Below are 21,150 nucleotides of genomic sequence, written 5' to 3'. Positions count from 1 at the left end.
CAAGTAACTGTGAAGAGTCAAACTCTACCAGGTACGTGCATTCCTGTAACACTGACCTGTAGGGCACATTGAAGCTGGTCCAGCCCAGACTCTAAGCTGAGGTGCTTATTATTGCAGATTCTGGTTGCATGGCCTGCTCTTGGCTGGGTACTCAGCCTGTAACACTGAAGCAAGATTTACTCTCAGAAACACTGTAAGAATTCATCACATGAATGTAGCTACAATGAATTAAATTTTATAGCACTGTGTTGGATTCCCTCCTGTGGACAGCATTACCATACCATAAATCAGAGAAACACACAGACAAAAGCAAAGAAGTTCCTTTAAAATGAAAGCAGAACAGTAACAAATACCGTGAGAGATTGCACACAGACAAGCAGAGTGGTCTAAATATTGTTCTGCACTTTTGGCAAATCTGTCTAGAAAAGAGCAAAATAATTTCTGCAGGAACATTTTGAAGAGAGCAGGGTACATTTAATATGTTTAAGGAAATACATACACCATCTTGCAGAGCTAAAGAAGGACTAGATTTACAAGGAATCCATAATTAAAAATTGGAATATTACTTTGAACCTTTCTGTACTAAAATTTTAGGCATAAATTAAGGCTGAGTTTTAAATATTTGAAGAGAAGCAACTGAGCGATTTAAACATTAACATTCTAATCAGATAGGAGAGGATGATATGTATGTACTAAACAAAGACTTAAAGCAAATAAAAATAATTCCATGGGAAATGAAGGTCTTACTCTACAGCTAAAACATGAAAAACATTCAGAATGTCTGAAAAAAAACATTATGATATTAATCAAGAAGCTTTATATGTATGGTCTGTGTTTGGTTTAGAATTTGTTTTGCAGGAGATCAGGATTTTCATTATGCAGAACAATACTTCAGAACAAAGAAACTCAACTTCATTTAAAATTCAGATTTGCTAATAATGCAAAAACTATGGAAATGACAGATCACGACAACAGTTTGACTTAAAAATCTGTACTAACATTGTCCATATGTTCAATCTCTTGCAAATTACTTAAAATCAAAAGACAGCTAGGGTCTACTAGAAAATAATTTGAAAATGCTTAAAAGAATTCTTATAAAAACCCAAGAAATCCATTGTAGATCTTATTTGGAACTACAACATGACAAAACTTGTGAAACCAGGACTGTCAGGTGCTAACGATGTTTAGTTGTCAGATTTATTAACGAGATGTTGTTGTATGAATTTACAATACTCAGCTTTTTGTGTTAAAAAATCCAGAAAGATGACGTGTAGTAACACAGGTTTGCATAATCCAAAACCTTTCCATGTGTACAAAGGACAAACAGTAGGTTTCCAGGGAGTTTTAACTTATTTCCAAGTGACAATTGCTGGAGAAAACCTGTAAGTGTCAGAAAACAGCTTTCTTCTCCTGTTGCAAAAGAAGCCGAAAAAAGAATTTTGAGTCCTACAGATCTGAAGCAAAACATGCCAGCTGCATGTATGGAAAGGACTAGATCCAGAAATCTGGATATTAAGAAAAGCCTTATCAAATTTTCAGTCCTGCACAAAACTCATATAAATATGAGGATCACAGGACTTCTGATTTTCATATCAATCCATGCTTCTCCTCCTCCCTGTTGTTACAGGCCTAGATTTAACAGCATTCCCATTTCATGGTGGTCATGTCCACCTTCATCCACTAGATAAAAGCACTATTTGCTGTTTACTAAAATAACTATATCCTTCATCTACCTTGGATACTTTAGCATTCACGCAGTTTAATACAATCAGATTTGAAAACCCAAAGAAAGCAAACAACCTGTTCAACACTGGTAAGTGAAAATCTTGAAACATGAATGTCCAGAAAAAGACTAATGCATTAACTCTTTGGGCTCCCAGATTTGAAATGATCCAGTATTTCAGGGTGCTAAATTCTCAATTCCTACTGAAGTCAATGACAATAGAAAAAGTCAAGACCCAGTGTAGGCTGTTCCTTCCCAGATTAATTTCTAGTTTCTCTGATCATCTGCTTTCAGCTGGCTGGTCCAGATGAAACCCTGCATTTCAATAATTCTTTATGCTACATTTTCTTGAGAGGTTTGGCAAGTGCTAGTTATTTATTTTGCCAATCAGACAACAGCACAACAAAGTGATAAAGCATTAGTTTCTCCTAAACAAAACACGGCTTACTTGCCAAAAGACATAAGCTCTCCCTGTGCAAAAACATGTCAGTTAAACAACAGTCTCACCTGAGCACAATCTTGTGCATGTGTGGCATTCCTCCTGAAAACTAAACACATCTGGCTCCCTTGGAACTTATTCTCTGAGGAACAAATTTGAATATTTGCTGCTGTCAGCCAATATACATCTCACAAAAACCACATCTATACAAAACACAAAACTAGCCTAAGATCCTGGATGTGAACTCCACAGGACTCAAAACTAGTTCACATAGGTTTAGATAAGGCAATCCTTTGGATCTCAGTTTAAACACAACCACATTCAACAATCCTGAAATTACAGCTGCATTCCACCTTTCCAGCCTCCACATTCTCCTTGCTGCAAACCTGATGATTGTACACGCTCTTTATTTTTTTAGTCTTCCTTAACTTCCATCCTTAAACAGACACTTTCAACCTGGCTCTCTCCATATAAGGTAATACTTCACACAAACACACTGGAGAGCACATGAAACTTATTTAAAGAAAACATACAAGTATTCCACTGTTCCTCCAAGCAAAGCTTGCTCTGGAACAGAAAGAAAACTTATTCATTCTTCCATTAAAACTTTGGCCCTTCTTCTTAGTATCACTTTCAAATTTCACTCCTTCAGGCTGAAAACATTCCATTTTTCATCAAACCATTTTCTTAGACTTGCACATAACACACATGTCACAAGCTTTTGCTCCTTTGAGCTATTATGCAGCTCCCACACTCTTGGCAAGACCTGACTCCAGGTACGAATCCAACCTTTATTAATCATCTAGGACGTACTATTAACTTGCTTTTTTCAAAGTTGTTGCCTTAATCTCTAGGTGTTGACTACCCCCATATGAGGAACTACACCTTGTTTAGTGTTGGCTTGTGCTTCTGCTTCTTTGGGCTGGATGTGCGTGTTGTATAACCTGGCCAACACAACACTGACATGCAAGGTTTGGCAACTGCAAGAGTTCTGCTAGGCATGTGTAGCAGGATGCTCCATCTCTCAATATGCCTGCCTCAGTTTCCCTCTGTGAATCAGATGATTTTGTCTCTTACTTTTGCAGGCCCAGGCCTGCAATGGAAAGGTTCCCATGAGAAAGGAAAGGGCCTAGCAAACTCTAAGCTGGTAACAACCTTGAAAGGTACAAACAGAGGCCAAGCTGATGTTCATAACACCAGCTGGTCTCCAGTGTTGAAGACCACAGACCACCAGCCACAACTAGGCCTGCAGTGGAGATAAAGTAGGAACACATATATAAACAAAAAAGTTTGCTTGGTGAGAACAGGGCCTTCATGTTTTTTCTACTGTTTTCCTTTTATTCTCCAATGAGAGATTTTGGAGGTACAGCTAAATGGTTAAATGACAGCAGTCCACTTTTGTCTGTAAAAGCCTGGTCCCATCTTTGGTCGGCAGATTTCCCATACACTTTCCCACAAGGTTGCTGGACCTTCTCATCTCCAGGGGGACACCTGCCAGAGAGATTATTTCTCAAGAACTATGTTCCACCTAGAGGCACCCAGCTGCAGCCAGGCAAGGGTGAGAGATATTAACTCTTTCATTGTCTTTATTAGCAAACTTAATGTTAAGTAATTTTCATCATTAAGTTTAAGGACTATAGAATCCTTTAAGACTGATAATTAATGTTCTAATGTTGATAATTAATGGCTTAGTATAAAACTTGATAATAAGTAAGTTAAGGAGGAGTTAAGGAGTTAAGACCCCAAAGTTATATGCAATACATCTTGATCTGTGCATATACCTCTTGTCTGCCATCCCATCCCTTTCACAACAGTGTGGTCCACCCTAGAATTTTTTTCATAGACTCCATCTTGAAATGGATATTTCTCCACAGCACCAGTGATTTATTGCATCAAATGTAACACAGAATTTACATTCACAGACATACGCAGTTTCACACGCGCATTACAATGCACATGAAAACCCTAAATAGAATATGCAAAATTCCGTTTTGGTCACATTTCACGGATGCTAAGTCAAATTTGCTACAAATCCTGGTTCTAGGATAGTATTAGCCCTTCTCAGTAAATTTTGTAATAAATTATTTGGTCAAGGGAGAAGAGATGGACATTAAGACACAGAAAAAAAAAAACAACAAAAAACAACTCATTGCCAGAGATGAGGATTTACTCACTCAGTTTGCATATGGCCAGTGTGCTCATCTAGCCCATCATTTAATAATTCCTTTTGAGCTACTTCTCTGCGTCCAAAGAGTGTATCATCATGCAGCTGCACTTCAGGGCCTATGTTCTGCTAAAAATGAAAAACCCAAAAAAACCACAAAAGTTAATTCAAAGCATAAATATTCTCTTGTATCCACAAGCAGGACCTCTGAAATACAGAGGACCTTGCCTAGTTATATTACCCACAAAAGGTGCACAGCTTTGGCAGCCACATGTTCGTAGAATTTAGAAGTTCTCATTTTTCAGCCATTAACTCTGATAATTGTATTTCACAAATGCTTTTGAATAGACACCCACTCTTACCTTCCCCGGTGGGGGAGGTTTGCCTTGATGTGGATTACAAAAAAGGCTGAAACAAAGAATTTTTGTAGATAACTTGAGAACTGATGAACAATGAAGACACAATAATTAGTTCAGTATTTTTAACTAATTTAGTCATCAGACCAACTTCCCTATGCAGATTTTACAAGAAATTAAACCAAATTAAAACCTAGAAATTTAGGAATGGCAAGGCTCACAGAAAGATGAGGAAAATATTAATTTAGTGATACTTAAAATGGACCAAGTAGCCTACTGATCTGAGTACTACAAAAAGACATTTTAAGAGATTCAGATAATGTTTCTGGTACTATTTTTCCCCTTATCATAAATCAGTATATGTACAGTATTTATCTCTGTGTCATTCTACAAGATGCAGCCTTTCCCAATACAGAGCAAGGTGAGAAAAATCACTTACCACTCTCCAGGTACTTTTGTATCTTTCTAGAATAGCAATCAGCAACACAGATAGGAATATTAATTCTTTGAACCAACATGTTCCCTAAAAGCTTTGACCACAGAAAAAATCTGTGTGACAGATATCACAGTCAATACTTTTTTGTTTTAAACTAAGGTATTAGCCACTAGTGAGCCCCCAAGCAGCAACCCTGTTTGAAATGGAAGTCTCTCATAAAAGAAAAGTACACCTTGATATCGTTTTACTCACTGCTGCCTGACAGTGCCCTAAAGAGTGAGACAAACATGGGCTATTTGTATATATGAGAGTGAAAGCTTTCCTATAAGTAAGTGTTAGAAGCCAGCTCTTCTACTCACCAAAGCAAATGCACTATATATGTAATGCAGAACAATTTCTGTAAAAATACCTACTCACTGCATCCCTTTCCATTCATTTATGTTACAGTCTGTTAAATTACAGTACCAGGAGAAAGAAATACTTACAGAGGGAGTATTTCCAACCAATATCAAGCCATTGGTGGCTGACTTAAAGAAGTTTTGTCCGTATCACTTAACTTTATGAATGTAAGGGCAGAATTCTTAAGAAGTGCAGAGCATTACCCAAAGTTTCTCAGGCAAGTCAAAGTCTGTCTCGCAGGGCTGGGTCAGTGCTGCATGCATTGGAATCCCAGCCCCAAGATACCACTAACAAGCCACAGATACCGACCAACAGGCAGGGGCTGCTATGAAGGAAGCAGTGGGACAAGGAAGGCCCTCGTGGCACTTTGTCCCATATCAGTGAGACATAACCATTTCTTCTCAGGCAGTGTATCTCACAAACACGTTTTGGATAAACTAAGCCTCCTTTCCGTGCGGAGGTGGCACAGCACTGAACAACACTACTGCACTGCTGCTCCTACATTTAAAAACTCGATCTCGACAGTTTCATAGTGTCTGTAGGAATAATATTTCAACATCATACTACATGGAAAGAAAATTGTAATTAATAAGCTGATGACAGTACAGATATTTACAAAAAACAGACACTTTGCTAGCATAAACATTATTGTTGGAAAGCTACCAGTATTCACACTCGTTAGTCTAAAAATTACCATCACAGGATGAGCTAGCTATCTGAGACAGTTGTGGTGCAGCTGCACCTGTACAGCTTTGTACACTTCCATAAGGGAATGAATCAAAAAATCACATAAAATACGAGTGGAATTAGGCCTACTCAAAATTATAAAGTGCCATAAAAAAAGAAGACTACTTCTAGAAGTAAATGAAGGACTGGGATTTCTGGTCTCAAATACCTGTGTAGTCGTATTCAAAATGTGAATATATCCTGAAAGAAATTCTCAGTGGAAAGAGAATAAAAAATCCTTTATCTGGGATAATGAGCTTAATGACTAAAACACCAGCATATTTTGCACCTTAGGGTCAGGCAGAACTTCTGTACTGCAAAGTCTCTTGCTATGGGAAGTTCCCCTTTTTGAGATGGATTAATGGAAATTTAGAGCTGTAAGAAGACTAAAGCCAGATAGTGTAAAGTGTCCTAAAGTTGCCTTTTTTCCTCCTGCTTACTCAATAAAATTTCAGTAAGCCAGAATACATTCTTTCCATCTAAACCTCAAAAGCATACAATTACAGTTATTTTCTATAAATGCATTTGGCTCTCAAGCATGGAAATGCTTATGAAATGTCATGAGAAATCAAAATCCTGCATCCAGAAAAAAAGGAATGAAGGTCATTTCCATGGAAAATGGAAGACTTACTGCAATTTGCAATTATCAAACAGAGCAATCCACCAGAAGGAGAAAATAAAAACATCTCTATTTGTTGAGCTGAGGCTTTAGTTGTGAAAGCCAAAAAATGAATCTTCAACTGCATTTTATGCAACAGCAAGCAAATATTTCATAGAAACTGTTCATCCAAGTCTTGTCCTTATTTAAATGTACTTTTATACTAGCCTATACAGCAAAACCCTTACAAAATATTTTTTCAAAAAATCTACCCTCCCATGCGTAAGTGCCCTAAGATATTGCAAGTTTAATTAACTGTTTAATGAAACCTACTAAACACTACATAAAAGCAGGCATGGCTCTAGATGTGGTTCTGTATGTAGCTCTAGTACAGGGACTATTCTTATTTAATAGAATATAGAAAGCTAACAGAGTGTAGCTCTCTTAAAGAAAATGCTGGGTATACATAGTGTTGTGTCTTTAGTGGTTATGTAAAACCTACACATACACCTACCCACAAAATACATCACCATTGCCAAGAACTGTATTTAACAACATCCTTCCTGTAAAGGGGGATTTTTTAAGATCTTTATCAATGATCTGGATGAGGGGATTGAGTGCACCCTCAGTAACTTTACAGACAACACCAAATTGGGTGGAAGTGTTCATCTGCTTGAAGGTAGGAAGGTTCTACAGAGGGACCTGGACAGACTGGTTCTATGGGCTGAGGTCCAGTTGCATGAGGTTCAATAAGGCCAAGTGCTGGGTCCTGCATTTCGGTCACAACAACCCCAGGCAATGCTACAGGCTTGGGGCAGAGTGGCTGGAGAGCTGCCTGGCAGAAAAGGACCTGGAGGTGCTGGTTGACAACCGGATGAACACGAGCCAGCAGTGTGCCCAGGTGGCCAGGAAGGCCAACAGCATCCTGGCCTGCATCAGGAATAGTGTGGCCAGCAGGAGTAGGGAAGTGATCCTGCCCCTGTACTCAGCACTGGTGAGGTCACACCTCAACTACTCTGCTCAGTTCTGGGCCCTTCACTACAGGAAGGACACTGAGATGCTGGAGCGTGTCCAGAGGAGAGCTACCAAGGTGGTGAAGGGTCTAGAGAACAAGTCATATGAGGAGCAGCTGAAGGAACTGGGAATGTTTAGTCTGGAGGAGGCTGAAGGGAGACCTCATTGCCCTCTACAACTACCTGAAAGGAGGTTTTAGGGAGGTGGGTGTCGGTCTTTTCTCCCAAGTAAATAATGACAGGACTACAGGAAATGGCCTGAAATGGCAGCAGGAGAGGTTCAGATTGGATATTAGGAAGAATTTTTATACTGAAAGAGTGAGACATTGTAACAGCCTGCCCAGGAGCTGGCTGAGTCACCGCCTAGAAGGATGTAGATGTGGACATGCCCTAGTGGCTGAGGCTGTAGGTTGTTTTTTGTTGTTGTTGTTTTGTTTGGTTTTTGTTCATTTTGTGTTCTGGTTTTTGGGGGTTTTTTGGTGGGTGCTTTCTGGTGGAGTGTGTGTGGTTGTTTGTGTTTGTTTAGGGTTTTGTGTTGATGGTTGGTCTCGGTGATCTCAGAGGTCCTTTCCAACCATGACAGTTCTGTTGTTTTGTGATTCTTCCACAGCGGAGCAAACGCTGTCACAGCTTCTGGGCTATGCCACAAACATTGAGGCAGTAAGAAAAAAAAACAAATAGTAATTAGTCCAGAAAGCATAATGCAGCCAGTGTGAGGTGAGACCACACGGAATGACCAGACCTGACTTAGGAAACCATGTAGTACAACCTTTAACGGAGGCCACAAAGCTGTGAGCAAGCCATGTAAGAGGAATGACACATCTCCACACACCTGGGAGCCTGGAGCCCTGACCACCCCTCCGGGCACCCTGCTCACACTGCTAATTGCAGGCGCAACCACGACACGTTTGAAAAAAACCACAACACCTTGGGTTTACCTGTAAAATAGGAAGGGAAGGATATTCAGAAAACTGGTGTTGCGAGGACTTTAGGCACGCCATCCCCCCACGAGCCACCACTCCCTGCGACCAGGCAAGCCTGCGAGATGCCCTGGCTCCCGGGGAGGGCGAGGGGCTGCAGCAGGCAAGCGGCACGGCGCTCCGCCTCCCTTCCCCACCCAGCACCACCAGCTCCCGCCTTCACCACCACCTCGTTCCCGCTACATCTGCACCGGGGCCTGAGGCGAGAGCCCGGCCCCGCCTCTCCACTGAGACAGCGCCGAACCCCGGCGGGGCCTCCACACCGCCCTGCCCGCGCCCCACGAGCCAGCCTGGCCCCGCGTCAGAGAAAACGGGTCCTGCGGATCCCGCTCCCCAGGAACCCGCACCGCGCCCCGCCGACCCCCCAGGCCACGGGCACGGCCGCCTGCGCCAGCGGCTCCTCCCGCCGTGCCCCGCGGGGCCGCCGCGCTGCCTGGAGACCGGGGCGGGGCGATGCGGGGCGGGTGCTGCGGGGCGGGGCGATGCGATGCGGGGCGGGTGCTGTGGGTGCTGCGGGGCGGGGCGATGCGGGGCGGGGCGGGTGCTGTGGGTGCTGCGGGGCGGGGCGATGCGATGCGGGGCGGGTGCTGCGGGGCGGGGCGATGCGGGGCGGGGCGGGTGCTGTGGGTGCTGCGGAGCGGGGCGGGGCGATGCGATGCGGGGCGGGCAGGATGCGGCGGCGGCGGCAGCAGCAGGCGGCGGCGGCGGAGGAGCGCGGAGCGATGCGGTGCTGCGCGGCGGGGCTCTGGCCGCACAGCGGGGGCGCCCTCACCACGCTCCTGCTGACAGGTCGGTCACGGCAGCGTTTCCCCGCGGCGAGCGGGCACGGGCCTCGCCGGCAGCTGCTCCCCTCTCCCGCGGGCTTCCCGTCCCCTCTCCCGCGGGCTTCCCGTCCCCTCTCCCGCGGGCTTCCCGTCCCCTCTCGGTGGTGCCGCTTCCTTCCCGCCTTGCCCTCAGGCTGCGGCTCGCTCTGCCCCCTTCACACCCGCTCCGTGCCCCTGGTCGGCACAGGCTCCGGGCCGCCCCGGCATCCCCCCTCGCGGTCCAGGCGCGGCGCAGCATTCCCCGGCGGCCTGTCCGTCCTGCGCCTCCAGCCCCGCGGGGAGGGCCGCAGCCCGCCCCTCCCAGCGCGGCCCCGCACGGGAGCGCCCCGGGTCGGCTGCGGGAGTGCCCTGTGGCGGGGCCGGGCAGGCCGGCGGGGGCCCGGGGCCGCGGGTGCGGGAGCGGGCGTGGCGGCAGGGCGGGGAGGCGAGGCCCGGCGGGGCCGCTCCTCGGGACAGGCCCGGCGGCAGCGCCCGCTGCTCCCGCCTCTCGCTGAAGCTGGCAGGGCTGGTGCCTGCCCCAAGGGCTGCGCTGTTTTGAGGACAGGGGCCGGTTTTGTCTCTCTTCTCCACCCCCCCAAAAAAAAACCAAAAAAACAACAAAACTTCCATCTTGAGCACTTAATCCAACTGTGTGAGAATTAAGACTGCATAAGAAGTCTTAATCCCGCTTCCTAATGCAGGTAAAGAGTAGCTGGTACGCAGTAGGTTTGTTTCACACCCACAAGTTTCTTCACGGTGAAGCGCTTGGAACTGGTAGCAGCGCTTCCAGCAGCCCAGCCGCCAGGGCTCTCCTGCGGCTGCTGCTATCCGAAACGCAAGTTAACAGCAAGAAATCTGTTTAATTAGGTTATTTTGTAACCTGAGAGATAGCGGTGTATCATCTGAAAGCTTAGCAGTCTGTCTAGTATCTTCTCAAGTAACGTCTAGGTGCATTTTCTAATACTTAGGTATATGGCCGTGCTTGTCATAGGGTATTGACAGCAGAAGTGATGTGAGGCATTAGAAATATTAAATGTGCAAATAGCACCTAAGCATCAGGTTGTTCAGTGTGAGGATAAAACTTGATATTTGTTAGGTGCAAGATACTTTTTTCTTCTGATGTGGAAGTTCTTCCTGCCTCTTTACTCTCCCTCTCTCAAGACCAATTGAAGGATAGCAACAAGAAAGAGCTGGGAGAGTCTTAGGATGAGTTTTCAGTATCAGTTAAGATACTAAATTTTAAAAAGTTAAGCTTAAATGAACTTCTAGAAGCTGCATTTTTGTTACATGGTAAAGAAAGAAGTCTTAAGGTTTTTCATGCTAACTTTTCCAAATTCAAACCTTTCTAAGCTTGATTCTGTTGGATTTCATGAGTTAAAACTGCAAAATATATGGTTTGAGACCAATGTAAAAAGGGAAACATGAACTTAAGTTCTCTTGAGTGATATCTGTACAACATTTGGCAGGCAGTGAAGGGGGAGGTCTTCATTTCTTCTGTCTGGTGACCAGTGCTAGGACAGAAGGAAATGGAATGAAGCTGTGCCAGGAGAATTTCAGATTTTACATTAGCAAAAGGTTCTTTAGAGTGAGAGGGTGGTTGGTCACTGGGACAGGCTCCTCGGGCAAGTGGTCACAGCATCAAGCCTGTCAGAATTCAGGGAGCATCTGGATGATGCTCTTAGTCATATGGTTAATTTAGGTAGCCTTGTGAGGAGCAGGGAGTTGAACTTGATCATCCATATGGGTCCCCTTCCAGCTTGAGATATTTGATGATTCTATGCTTTATTCTTCATGAAGGTTGAATTTTGTATTATTGTGTGAATTCAGGTACAAGACAAGACAGCCCGTAGAAGCTGAATGATGCAAACTGTCCCAGGGGCTACTTGAGCTCCTCCTTATGAAGAAAACCACCTTCAAACCACTCTAAAACAAAATCAGTTTTTTTCAAGGTAGCACTTCTTGCTTTCCCAGAGCTTGATGTCTCAATTATGACCGTGTGAAAGAACTTCCAGCCTGGACTGCAGGCTCTCACATGAGCCACAGACCTGCATAAATATCCTTTCTTTGGAATCCAATTATTAAGTTGACTGTACAGCTGGACAAAATATATCTTCTAGGGAAAATAAAGAATGAGAAGTAACAGAAGATCTGTGGATAGTTTTGAGTTCTCTTCCACTAATAAAGATTAGGTTTATCCCATTTTTGTTGTAGCACTTGATCTACAGGGGACACTTCATCTGTGCTTTGTTACACTTCTCAAAGATGTATGAAACATACTTAAATGCTTTTTGGAAGAGGTTGTTTGCTGTTTGAAGTCTAGATTGTTGTGTCCGTCATAGCCACCCATGGCAAAGCAGTAACTCAAAATCCAGGGATTTCAATAGGCTTATAGAGTTTAAAGGGTGTAAGAGTGATTTCAGAAGTCCAACATTTGCTTCTAGGGGGTTAATATAGCACTCAAATTGAAGACACTGATGTAAACAGCCTCTGATGGTCATTTTTCTCTAGTGCCAGAAAAAGCGGGATTTGACATTGTTACGAGAAGTTACATTTAAGGTTAGGCTTTTCTAACACAAACTAGGCACTTTTCTTTGACGTCAGCTTCTCAGTAACAGACAAAATAGAAGTTTACTAGATTAAACTGGTAGAGATGTCCACCATATTAGGGTTTGAGAGAGCAATGAATTGCCCCCGATTTCTGCTTCTGCAGAGAGAGGGGTAATCAAAAAGTTGTTTGAATGACTGTGGCTGTTTTGTGGTTGTTACCCTGTATTTCTTCACTTTGAAGAATTAGTTGTCAGTGTCCGTATTGTCCCTGGAACCCTTGTTTTATCCCATGAATAGGGAGTTGTAGGTCAACTGAGTCATATTGCCCTTTCCCCATAAAGGGGCCAAAATGGGGAAGGAGCTCATTAGTTCTCCCTTCAGATGCTCTGATTATGTGGTCATGTTGTCATAAAGCTGCGTTGCTGCCAGAAAATATTCTCCTGCTTGTCTACCACTAGTGATTTTGCACCGCTTCCCTTGTAGAGACTGAATAACTTGTACAGTGTTGCTGTGAATTGGGTCATCTGGCTGAAAACTACTCTGCCCACAAGCAAAAATTGTTCACTGATATCAGTTTACTGACCAGGACTGGCACAGGATGGTTTACACTGGTGTGTGCTAGGAGGCCAAGAATGTGCTGGAAATCACTCCTTTCAGCAGGGCTGCAAACGTATGCTAATTTAAAACAACTGTGAAGTCATGGGCTAGGACAAGTATAGAGGAGACTGAACTAGTTCACCTTGCCCATCTTGCAGTTCATAGCAGAAGTGCCATTGGCAACACTGCTTCTCAGGCACACCCCACAGAGGAAGGTAGAATGTTCTGCTCTTTCAGTGTTTTCAAACTAATACTACAGTCTACCCAGCCTTTTTTCTTTTGTGGGTGCAAAGAAAAGTTTTCCTCCATAGGGTTTCTACGTACCTGTGAAGACCGTGCCTGTCAAATCTGACCCACCTCAATAAATAAAATCTATTTTCAGTAAGTACTTGCTATATAAGTGATGACAGGAGGGGAAATCTAGCCATTCCATTAGTATAGTTTTCATTATAGAAGCATGTTACTTATAGACAGTATAGGTTACCTGGTGACATCTTGAAGATCCTAAAGAAGAAGTCAGCTTTATGGCAAGAATTAATCTTCTGTATGTAATTTTTAGTACATAAAGAGAGGCTTATTTTTGCCTCTTGTTTTTTTTAGGTTTGGAGTTCATTAGGTACTTCAGTTACAGGCGCCAAAGTAAAACCCTTTCATTAGAAGAAAGGTTGTTTGTAGTCAAACCAAGAAGAAAGAATTTCAAACCTAGACAAGAATATCTATTTTGGTACAGCTTTTGGGCTCTTGAATACTGATAAATTTACAGCAGACGCTGTCAGTGTAGAGTGCTTTCTTTTGGCAGAGCTCTAGAGGAAAGGAGGGAGTTGGTAGTTTTGATTACTTCTGTAGGAATTTGAAAGAAACTGGCGAATGCATGTCAGTTTTCCTCCTAAGTAGTTGAACCGCTTTTCCAGCAAGTAGTAGCAAGAAGTAGTAAAACCAAGAAGCACTCTAGCCTGAGAAGGCTTTTTACATTACTGTCTTGCAGTGTTTTCAGTGCAGAACAGGGGGCTACAGATGGAGAGCTGAAGGACAGATTTCATTATTCGCTAAATTCACTCTATTGCTGGAATTAGCATGAATGTTACACGGGTGAAAAATACACATTGTTTTGTTCACAGCATAGTGGAAATCATGTAATACTAGAAAAAAAAAAAATGTGTACATAAACTGTGTATCAACATTGTTACAATTGCAACACAAACCACGGAAATGTTGGTAATTTTTAGTGGCAGTCCAAGCCACAGAAATGAGAGGTTTTAAAGAACAATCTAGTGATCAGGCAGAAACCTCAGCATCTTGAAATCTATGACTTCCCTGAATTCCTTTAGATATTTTAATCAATTGCCACCTCAGAAATTTGGAATATAATGGCAGGGATACAGTGATAGTTCATATAAAGAGATAATAGAAATGTGGGGGGCATCCTGAAATAGCAGGCTTACAGGGTGACCTGGCCATACCCGTTGGTTACACTGTGACCTTGGAGCTGGACTGCAGGAACTAGCAACATTTTCCTCACCTTCATGGCAAAGCTAATTTGGTTTTCTTGTTAAGCCCTGTAGTAGGATGGAAAATGGTGTTGGGTAAGTGTTGCTATTAATAAAGCGTGATGTTTTTGTTCCCCTAATACTTAATTTTCAGCATTCCCAAGAATGCAGATGCCACAGGAATATCAACAAAATGCCTTGGTCAGTTACTTTTCTCAAATGATCTTGGAGAAATATTCAGATGCTACATTAGTCAACGGGTAGCACAGAAACAGGTAGAAACCACTAGCTACTGAACCAAGATGAATAGGTATGGAGCTTAGAAACATTTCTGGATTTGATTTGAACTTTTACACAGTTATAATAAATGCTGTGCAGATGGACCTAAGCAATCCACAGTGAAGAACTAATGCTAATTCGTATTTCCTGTATAATAGCTATCATTGAAGAGGATCTTACTGTTAGAAAATATTTAATTTCAATATGAATTCCCATTGAGAGAATCCACTTTAATTCACAGTAAATGCCTACAGTGATGATTGCTTACATACTGCATATTAGATAGGAGGAAGGACTGTGGGTGTTGGAAGAGTAGGGAGAATAGGTGGTGGTGCAACTTCTGCCTCCTGTAGTGGACACTGTGACCAGTTGGGAAAGTATCTCAGTGCAGATTCATGTGGATCCTTAGTAACTGCCTGTATAAATTCCGGTTTGAGCTGTGGGCAAGCTGTTTGATGCAGATTATTCCCTCTTGCCAGATATTTTGTTTCAACTTGGTAGTGTCAGTTTCTAACTGTTCTTCTCCATGGTTCTCAGCAGCCTGTCAGAAACCTGTGCCCCGTATGGTTCTGTGCTCCTGTCTCTGGATGCAGGAAGGACTGTAAGCCAGGTGGGCTATGTGGTAGAGGAGTGCAATGGTAGTTTCTTAGAGCAGGGTTATGTGGCAAGAGAGTAAGGGGTAGTGGAAGCATGGCCGGAGGTCCTCGTCTCTGGCATGAAAGTAACAAGGTTGTGTTTAGGTCGGGTCCCAGGTGAAGGTGTGGGAGAGAAAGGAGATGTGAGAGAGAGACGAAATGATGGGTTTTTAGAGCTGGAGGTGTTAGTAGTGGGGGAGATGGGCTTGAGATCCTACTTCAGAAAAGCAGTAAGGAGGATAGCTAAGGATGCAGGATGGTGGGTGGGTGTTACAGTACGATAAAGGAATGGGGCAAGTGAATCTGGTCCATGATACTTAGATCCTTTTTTCATTGTGACATGGGCAGAAATTGTGGGTATATTCTCTGTTAAATATTCTGCTGTTAAATATTAATAATTAAAGCCCTTATGTAAAACCTAAGCAAATATAATTAAATGGAAAAGTAGTACAAAATAATATAAATTTAACATAAAAACAATAAAAATATAATTAAAGAAAAAATATTTAAGAAAAATAACATTTAAATGTCAACTGAATAAAAGAAAAAAAGAAAACACTAGATGTGCTTCATCTAGGTGTTTTCAAGTCTCGGGCACAGAGCTGTGAGTTGCTCCTGCTGTTAGAAGCACTGGTGGGTGCTGTGGCAACATGTGTAACAGTCTGAACAGCCTGACACTAGTAATGTTTCTTTTCAGCATGAGTACAAGGCTGATCAAATGAATTCTAAACTATCTCTTTGATAAAATGCATCGTTTGAATCCCTGCATTCTGTAGCATAAGGCCTCTTGTCATCCTTTAATTGTATTCACAGATCTTTCCTGAGCTTTCTTCATCTTGTCACTATGCTTCTTGAAGGCTCTATGTAAGTACGAGATACGGCATTTGAATAGTGGTCATTTCTGTGTCAAGTACAAAAATAAAATCTCCCTGCTCCTCCCTGATGTTGCTGCTTACGTATCAGACATTTTAAGCAGTCTTCTGCTGAAAGCTTCTGTTCAACCAGGTATTACCTGGCATGTCCCTAGTTTTTTATCAAAGTGCAGCATCCCTGAAGTGCGTGCCCTGTAGTGTGCTTGCTGCCTTGGCTCCTGGGTATGCATTTACATTTTATTCTATGGAACTGCACATGACTGATCACCTTTTTACCAAACATGCAGATTTTTCTGTGTTAGTGGCATGTTCATTATTTGTTAATTTGCTCTAGTCTTTGTTTTTATCTGAAAATTTTAACTGTGTATATTATACATCCAAGTTATCTCATATATATATATATATATATATATATATATATATATAAAGTCAAATTGCATAAGGCCAGTGCCAGAACCTTGAGAGCCCCACTAGAAATATAACAATTTAACTATCCAGTAGCCTGATTCTCTTGTTTGAGACTGCCTCTCCTGTGGTGAAAGCTGTTGAATGGGCAGTGTGCTCCTGAATTGCTTCATTTCACAGCTGTCATTTGAGATCAAACAGATGGTGATATATATTTGTATTAGAACATTACAGTGTAAACTCTATGATCTGAAAACAGACACACTGCTTGCTTTCCTGGTTCAGCTGTGAAATGCAGTGTAGGGTGAAGAGGTGGACAGATAATCACTTCAGTCCCCACAGCTAAACCTAGCACAACTTCTGAACCCAAATCAAAGACACTGATCATTTATATTAAAACATAGGTCTTGGAACCTGGGTTTGTAAAAATACGTTTAAATATGCTAGAATGATTTTATATCTAGTTTCTCTATCAAAGTTCTAGGTATGCACTGTATATCTAAGGGTAACGTCATTCTTGCTATCTTTATCAGAAAAAAACTTGTGGGCTTATCCGAAGTGTCTGAAAAGTTGCATTAAATCCTTGTTGACTGTGATAAGTATACATTTCTTCATTTAATGCTTCAGTAATAGAATTTTATATTGTTTACTTGGTGCTGGTTTGTTAGCTGACAGGCTTCTGATTGCCTGGCTCATGTTGTTGAAATATTGTAACAACCTTGTTTTACCTTTTTTCTTCAGTGTCCAAGAATTATAGAAAATTACACTACAGGTCATATGCAGTACTTAGTTGGATAATCTATAGGATGGTACTATGTTAAAACTTGCAATGTATGCACATTGATTCAGCAGGGAGAAAGTTCTCCATCTTGTAAAGCAGGCGTAAAACACTGGATGTGAAGAATAACTTTTTGTTTAATCAGATCTTTTCTGCATGTTGAAAATCTAAAGAAACATAATAGAAATTAATAATGTGAAAACAATATTGTGTTGGTTTGGCAATTAGAATGCATAATTATTTGTTTTGCACTTCATCCTCAATTCAATTTTAGGTGCTTTGTTATTAAATTATCAATAATAAATGTCTCACTCAATAAGTATAGATGGAATATTTTTGTATCCTGACTACTGCTTAAACCAGATCTGTTTGGCCTCCTAAATTCTGTTTGGAGAATGTGATACCAGTAATGTAATAGCTGATGGGTGCAACTACATCAGTAGAAGTTTCCACAGATGTTTAAGTGTCTAGTGCAAATGTATTTGCATCCTTTGAGTGTTTGCCAGGAATAATAATTTCTTCCTGTAAAGTGGTGTATCTGTATGCAAGTACTGCTACTTGACGTTTCTGAAATTGCTGTTCTTACAAGGAAGTTAAGATGCTAATCTTTTAACTGAGATTTGACTGAGTTCTTGCTCCCAATCTATTTCAAAAGAAACAGTGTTTATTATGGCCACTTTCCCTTTCCTAGCATCTGACTGCAGTTCCTTCCCTCTGCACTTTCAGCTGGTATGTAACTATACAAACAGCTGCTACATCTATTATTCATCACAGAAGAAAGGGAACAAGAGAACAAAAAGTGGGAAGCAAGGAGGGAGCTTTCTCAGGCAGTTCTGCTACTGGTAAATGGAGTATTTTTGTCAGCTCCACAGCTGCTTTCTGTCTCCTGTAATCATTTGCTCCTCATCACATTTAAACCTCTTTGCACCTTCAGCTGCACTGATCCAGCTGTTTTCAGGCTGTGTTCTAGCTGTGTGGGATGAAGATGACAATTTTTAACTAGTTCTTTTTTCAAAATGGAGTATTGGTTATACCTACAAGGGAAAGAGATCAGCCCCATGTGTCTTTATATAAGCAAAGCATATTTATATAATCAAAGCTGTGCTCTTGGTTATATTACTTTCCCTACTTTGGTCAAAATATACTACACCAGTGAAAGTAACTTCAGTATGTCTTTGCCTGCATATGAGGTTTTGCCAGTGCAAATATATTTATCAGAGAATGCTCTTAATTATCTTTATTAATGGTACAATTATGTCAGCAGAAGTATCTGCAGAGGCTTAAGCATTTAGTGTAAATTTATTTGGAAAAATGAGTGTCAGAAAGATTATTATGTTTTTATATTCAAATCAAACACCACCAGTTTTTAACCCAAGGTTCCTGAACTCTTGAGTAATACCAAAAGCTGGTTTAGAAGGCATCTGATCCCATCTGATACTTGATTTATGGGAGTCTGTTAATCTGACTAATTTTTTTTTTTTTTTGCATTTGTTTTATTCTGAAAAGCTATTTTGTTAAGCTCTGCTGATGGCAATAATGGAACAGTTAACTGGACGACTAAGCAAGCCCACAGTTATATTATCAGCAGAAAAAAGGCTGTTGAGAAGAATGGTGAGTTTAGGTTGTAAATTTAAGTCCCATGTTGGTTCAGTCAAATCTGCTTTTAATATTACTCTTGCTTTTTCAGTAACGTGTTTATTTTAGGAATAAGATGTTCTTTCAAGGTAAGTAATTTGGAACATTTAAAATTTCTTCAATCTATTCAACATCTGCAGACCTGCCTGTCTTTGTGAGTCTTCCTCAGCTTTTCCTGTTGCTGTAGCTTTGCTTGAAATAATGGCTGTGTGTACACCTAATATTGCACATTTTCTTACCACTGTCGGTTGCTCAGAGATAGCTCTGCAGTTTGCTTAATACAATAACTTGTCTGTAACAATTAAAAACCTTTCCATATACATATGTAAAAGGACTCTTATACTGTCATTTATGCAAGTACACATAGAATATTTAAGCTAGTGTACACTAGCTGAGAAGGGGCTTTGCATTGATTGGTCATTCAGGCAGGCAAAGTGGATTGGCCCCCAAATCAGGTTATTTCTGTTATTTTTTTACCTAGTGAAGAGTGTGCCCATCCAAACCATGAGCAGCCAGTTTCTCCAGGAAAATGCCATGGAAAATGCTGTCAAAGGCTTTAGTAAAGTCCAAGCAAACAACAACCACAGCCTTTCTCTGATCCACTAATTGGGTCACCTTGTCATAGAAAGAGATAGGTTGGTCAAGCAGGACCTACCTTTCATAAGCTCATGCTGACTGGACCTGATCACCTGGCTTGTCCTGTGTGTGACATGTGATGGCACTCAAGATTACCTGCTCCATAACCCTCTCTGGCACCAAAGTCAGGCTGGCAGGCCTGTGGTTCCCTGGATCCTCCTGGCTGTTCTTACATTTGCTAACCTCCAGTCATCTGGGACCTCCCCAGTTTGCCAGGACTGCTGATAAATGATGGAAGGTGGGTTGATGAGCACTTCTGCCAGCTCCCCCAGTACCCTTGAGTGTGTCTAAGTGGTGTAGCAGGTCATTAACCATTTCCCCTTGGATTATGGGGGCTTCATTTTGCTCTCCATCCCTGTCTTCCAACTCAGCAGACTGGGTACCCAGGGCACAACTGGTCTTAGTTGTTAGAAAGCAGTTCTGCTGCCCTCTCTCCTTGCTTCTCCGAGAATAAAAATCTCTTAACATTTTGTGAACAATATGCCCACGGTGGCCTCCAACCATCACATTACCTACAAGCAACAGATCCAGTGGGGCATCTTCCCTAGTTGTCTTACCTCACCAGCTGTGTCAGGTAATTGTCTTGCACACACTCCAGGAACATCTTAGACTACTTCCTCTCTGCTCTATTGTGTTTCCAGCTTGAAGTCCCCCATGAGAGCAAGGGCTAGTGATTGAGCAGCGTCTCCCAGCTTCTTATAGAATGTTTCATCTGCCTCTACATCTTGGTTGGGTGGTCTATAACAGGCTGCCACTGTGATATCTGCCACTGTGTTGGCCTTCCCCCTGATTCATACCCATAAACACTCAACCCTATTGTCACCATCATTAAGCTGTAGACAATCAAATCACTCCCTAACAATCCAGGGCTACCCCACTGCCTCTGCTACGTTGCCTGTCCTTTCTGAAGAGTTTATAGCCATCCACTGTATGACTTCAGTTATGCAAGTCATTCCAGCATGATTCTGTGATGACAACTATATCATAGTTTTCCTGCTGCCCTGGCAATTCACATCCAGCAGTCTGCTGTATTAGCTTGATATCTAGAAGTTGGTAAGTGTATTAAATTTCATCCCTAGATCACCTAAGATGATTACACATTCATTTCCACTCTCAGGCAGTCTTATGAAAGTAATTGTGGCTTTTAAAAGCTTCTGAAGAAAATAGCTTTTTGTTATTGAAAAGCAGTGATTGCTGTAGTGGGCTGAAGACTCATCATTTTCCTTCTGATTTTGAGGGAACTTCATGCAGGAAAAATAAGAGAACTTCTCTAACAAGGTGGATGAGAACTTTTGAATTTCAAATCTCCATACGTTATGTCATTACAGTGTGTTTGTCATGATAAGAAAATAGGTTTGTGTGTTTTTTCCTTCTGAGACACATTTTTAGACTTCCACCAAAATCACTGTTTTATATCTGCATGAAATCCTTATTGGTATGCTTACTTCAGCAGTGGAGAATGTCTAATTACTAGGAATGGACAGGCATTTAGTGGTGGCAATAGATTTCCTCTAACAGGTAAAAGAAATATGTTATAGGGGGTGTTTTCAGTAACTGCTGATTCTATTATCCGTCTTCCTTTCTAAAACTTTTGCTGATGGAGAAAAAATACATTATTTTTTCACTGTTCTTCCTGTTTGAA

At 41.9% G+C, this 21,150-nt stretch overlaps 1 protein-coding gene across 8 annotated transcripts in view; it reads left to right on the top strand.

Annotated features, from left to right (window-relative positions):
• The window catches only part of SGCE (sarcoglycan epsilon), a 58,121-nt gene that overhangs the window by 15,931 nt on the left and 21,040 nt on the right, over positions 1-21,150 (top strand). For 2 of the 8 annotated variants that reach the window (XM_051609328.1, XM_051609327.1), the window contains exons 1-2: positions 9,506-9,623; positions 18,744-18,848. The exons of 1 other annotated variant lie outside the window; for it this stretch is intronic. In XM_051609328.1, the coding sequence (XP_051465288.1) occupies positions 9,506-9,623; positions 18,744-18,848 (223 nt within the window). Of the gene's footprint in view, positions 1-9,480; positions 9,624-18,743; positions 18,849-21,150 lie in introns of those variants that run through there. 5 more of the 8 variants (XM_051609329.1, XM_051609332.1, XM_051609331.1 and 2 more) reach the window with 4 other exon arrangements.

Source organism: Apus apus, chromosome 2 (genome assembly GCF_020740795.1).
Source record: "Apus apus isolate bApuApu2 chromosome 2, bApuApu2.pri.cur, whole genome shotgun sequence".
In the NCBI taxonomy this organism is placed as follows: Eukaryota; Metazoa; Chordata; class Aves; order Apodiformes; family Apodidae; genus Apus; species Apus apus.
The sequence above is the reverse complement of the archived record's forward strand: the minus strand, read 5'-3'. Positions and strand labels throughout refer to the sequence as shown.